Source organism: Littorina saxatilis, linkage group LG7, assembly GCF_037325665.1.
Source record: "Littorina saxatilis isolate snail1 linkage group LG7, US_GU_Lsax_2.0, whole genome shotgun sequence".
Classification (NCBI taxonomy): Eukaryota; Metazoa; Mollusca; class Gastropoda; order Littorinimorpha; family Littorinidae; genus Littorina; species Littorina saxatilis.
Window position 1 is genome coordinate 42,213,985 of NC_090251.1, and position 4,444 is coordinate 42,218,428.

At 39.6% G+C, this 4,444-nt stretch overlaps 1 protein-coding gene across 1 annotated transcript; it reads left to right on the plus strand.

Annotated features, from left to right (window-relative positions):
• The first annotated feature begins 1,087 nt into the window (after positions 1-1,087).
• Positions 1,088-2,182, plus strand: LOC138970207 (lysophosphatidic acid receptor 6-like). The gene has a single exon (XM_070342701.1). It carries the CDS (start codon positions 1,088-1,090, stop codon positions 2,180-2,182), a length of 1,095 nt encoding a protein of 364 aa, XP_070198802.1.
• Positions 2,183-4,444: the final 2,262 nt, after the last annotated feature.

Below are 4,444 nucleotides of genomic sequence, written 5' to 3' on the forward strand. Positions count from 1 at the left end.
GCATCGGCATGTCACATGACTAGAACTTGGATAAAGTGATAGAGACATTTCATCACAGGGCCTATCTGGTTACACTGTGTGGTCTTTCTTGTCTACAGCAAAACGGTTTACCGTGCTCGGCAGGGTAAAAGCTGGTCTTTCTGCTCAAAAGAAACACAAGGTTAACAATAGGTGTTTCAAGCATGCTTACGAGAGAATTTACCAACATAAACTCGAGATAAAAACAAGGAGAACTATCATTCTGATTAGCGTCTCAAAAGACAAACACAGTTTTGATATTTTTGTGTTGTACTTAAATGATTGTGAGGCGATCGAAATGCTAGCTTGTTATCTATTAGAATGTTTTCAATAAAACCTGTCTGTTAAAAATTAAGTTTCTTAACATAAAAAATACACATTGATACAAGAATGGAAAATGGTGAAAAATGTCAGTCAAGAAAGGAAACCGGTGATAAATTATGTAAACTATGTAATACGACTGTAATGCAGTTTGATGTCAAGTACATCCAACACAAATTAAGTAAACATTTACTGCAAGAACATCTGATAACTGGCGAATGCTTGTCACTTTTTATTGCATATTGGCAAACGCTTAGATCAATCCCGACAGCAATATCATTGTCAAAATTCATATTGACAAATATGCCAGCTATCCCCATAACTTGGTGGTGTGCAACCTATAGCTATAGATATATATCCACGGTCATATACAGGATGGCTTACAAGCAGGAAGGTTTGCTTTATGCAGTGATTTTAAACTTACGCAAGTATCATATTATCATGGCCCTTCGTGGTCGGCTGGGCGTTAAGAAAAACAAAACAAACAAATCATATTATCAAAGCGTACGTACAGTTTGGAGAAGAACTGGGGGACGTGGTGGAGGTGTGGGGTGGGGGATTGTCCTCAACGACCGAGCAGACATATTTGTTTTCCATTATTCATTTATGTTTTCATTTTACTATTCACAGAGTAGGATAACAGGTCAATGTATGAACATTTTCTATATTTATGTATCTCTATGTGCAGCTTACATATACTGAGATCGGCGCGTTTGGACTTCATTCACTACCGACATCTGGCTTCGAAATGAACAACGAAACAACGACGTTGCCGCTCGGTTTCCCGACGACATCCGACAGCTCCTTTCAAGGAATCATTTCCACAGAAACCAAGACCCAGATCCTCTCCATTGTTGGAGTCTCAGTTCTTCCGCTGGTCTTCATCTGCGGAACTCTGGGAAATATTTTCACCATCGTAGTTCTGTGTTATGAAGGGCTACGCGAAAACGTCAACGTGGTTTTGTTATTTTTAGCTGTCTCAGATTTATGCTACGTTGTTAGCTACTACATCCCCTTTCTGTCTGAAATCGTAAAATATTTTGACGTCGCTGAGAGCATCCGGTTGAAAATATTGACTAGGATGAGGCTAGAAACTGCTTCACTCATTTTCGGTCGGATATCCGCCATTTTTGTTTGCTTTATTGCAGTGCAGCGGTTTATATTTGTCGCTTTTCCACTCAAAGCTACGATGATTCTGACCAAATTTCGAGTTCGTCTGACATGTGTATTGATCTGTGTCACAGTAGTTGGTATGTTCTTTCCCTTTTTTCTAATTTTTGACCATGCTTATGAATTTAACTTAGTCTTCAACGAAACGATGCCTGTCGGTGTCCGAACTGAATTCTATCGCTCAAACGCACAGGTTTTAGAAGAGTACAGTTTCGTTTATCTGACGATACTGTTTCGAATTGTTCCCGTTTTTCTTGTTCTTGTCTTATCAGTTCTGATTTTACTTGTGTTGAAAAAGAGCCGAAAATGGTCCCAAACGGTTTCGAACGGAAACGATTCCAAGAGACTCGCCAGCGAGAGAAAAATTACCAGAACTCTGCTTAGTGTTTGTATTTTGTTCGTTGTCACCGGTGTTCCTTATGTCCTTTATTACATGATGATGGCGTTGCTGCCTGGTTTTAACTTTACAGGAAGATACGTAAATACTGTAGCGGTGATTTATCCTTTAGTCTCTGTTATGGAAATGATTAATTCGTCGGCGAATTTCATTCTTTACATTACGACTAGCGCTAGCTTTTACGCAACGTTCCGACGGGTTTTCTGTTCGTGGTCGAAATATAGCGAGAGGAAGGAAAGTGTATCAGGTTCTTCGCTTGCAACCATTGTTCACTAACGTTTTGTGTCCGCTTCTCATTATTTTTTGATAGTCTACATTTCGAGATGTGGATCTTTCTTTCTTTCATTCCTTCCTTCGTTCGTTCTTTGTAATTGTAGTCATACAAGGGACACTATTGACGTTACACGAATTTTCTCCACACACAGACACACACACACACACACACACACACACACACACACACACACACACGCGCACGCACGCACGCACACACACACACACACACACACACACACACACACACACTAAAACACACACACACACACACACACACACACACGCACGCACACACACACACACACACACACACACACACACACACACACACACACACACACACACACACACACACACACACACACACACACACATTTCGAGTTCGAGTTCGTCTGACATGTGTATTGATCTGTGTCACAGTAGTTGGTATGTTCTTTCTCTTTTTACATGTAGTCAAGTTTTGACTAAATGTTTTAACGTAGAGGGGGGAATCGAGACGAGGGTCGTGGTGTGTGTGTGTCTGTCTGTCTGTCTGTCTGTCTGTCTGTCTGTCTGTCTGTGTGTGTGTGTAGAGCGATTCAGACTAAACTACTGGACCGATCTTTATGAAATTTGACATGAGAGTTCCTGGGTATGATATCCTCAATTTTTATTTTTTTTTGGATAAATGTCTTTGATGACGTCATATCCGGCTTTTCGTGAAAGTTGAGGCGGCACTGTCACGCCCTCATTTTTCAACCAAATTGGTTGAAATTTTGGTCAAGTAATCTCCGACGAAGCCCGGACTTCGGTATTGCATTTCAGCTTGGTGGCTTAAAAATTAATTAATGACTTTGGTCATTAAAAATCGGAAAATTAAAAAAAAAAATTTTTTTAAACGATCCAAATTTACATTCATCTTATTCTCCATCATTTTCTGATTCCAAAACATATAAATATGTTATATTTGGATTAAAAACAAGCTCTGAAAATTAAAAATATAAAAATTATTATCAAAATTAAATTTTCGAAATCAATTTAAAAACACTTTCATCTTATTCCTTGTCGGTTCCTGATTCCAAAAACATATAGATATGATATGTTTGGATTAAAAACACGCTCAGAAAGTTAAAACGAAGAGAGGTACAGAAAAGCGTGCTATCCTTCTCAGCGCAACTACTACCCCGCTCTTCTTGTCAATTTCACTGCCTTTGCCATGAGCGGTGGACTGACGATGCTACGAGTATACGGTCTTGCTGCGTTGCATTGCCTTCAGTTTCATTCTGTGAGTTCGACAGCTACTTGACTAAATGTTGTATTTTCGCCTTACGCGACTTGTTTCTAATTGCTGACCATGCTTATGAATTCAACTTAGTCTTCAACGAAACGATGCCTGTCGGTGTCCGAACTGAATTCTATCGCTCAAACGCACAGGTTTTGGAAGAGTACAGTTTTGTTTATCTGACAATACTGTTTCGAATTGTTCCCGTTTTTCTTGTTCTTGTGTTATCAGTTCTGATTTTACTTGTGTTGAAAAAGAGCCGAAAATGGTCCCAAACGGTTTCGAACGGAAACGATTCCAAGAGACTCGCCAGCGAGAGAAAAATTACCAGAACTCTGCTTAGTGTTTGTATTTTGTTCGTTGTCACCGGTGTTCCTTATGTCCTTTATTACATGATGATGGCGTTGCTGCCTGGTTTTAACTTTACAGGAAGATACGTAAATACTGTAGCAGTGATTTACCTTTTAGTCTCTGTTTTAGAAAAGATTAATTCGTCGGCGAATTTCATCGTTTACATTACGACTAGCGCTAGCTTTTACGCAACGTTCCGACGGGTTTTCTGTTCGTGGTCGAAATAAAGCGAGAAGAAGGAACTTAGTGTATCGGGTTCTTCGCTAGCAACTATTGTTCAATAACTCTTTATATCCGCCACTGATAGTTTAATTCGTAAATATACGTTGTCCCTTTTGTCAAGAAGGATAAGCATGCTTCTTTATGTCTTTAGTTCTTTTGATCGTTTTACATCCTTTCTTTCTTTCGTTCTTTTCTTTCTTTTTGTCCGTCATATTGTCTTTTCCATGAATATACATGTATTCGACTCCTCCGGCCTTTTATGTATAGATTACACTAGCATCAGTGGCTACCGTTAAAGTTAATGAGCTTGACACGTCCAGGTGCACGGAGCCCCTGGGGCTTTCAGCCAAGCCTCGGGCAGCTGTCCGTTTGAAAACCTACCAAGTTTCATTGACTTTCATGCATGGAACCAAAAACTGCATTTTGTG

Bases quoted from the DNA above. Each gene is read 5' to 3' on its own strand.
- LOC138970207 (XM_070342701.1), top strand. From the start codon at position 1,088: ATGAACAACGAAACAACGACGTTGCCGCTCGGTTTCCCGACGACATCC.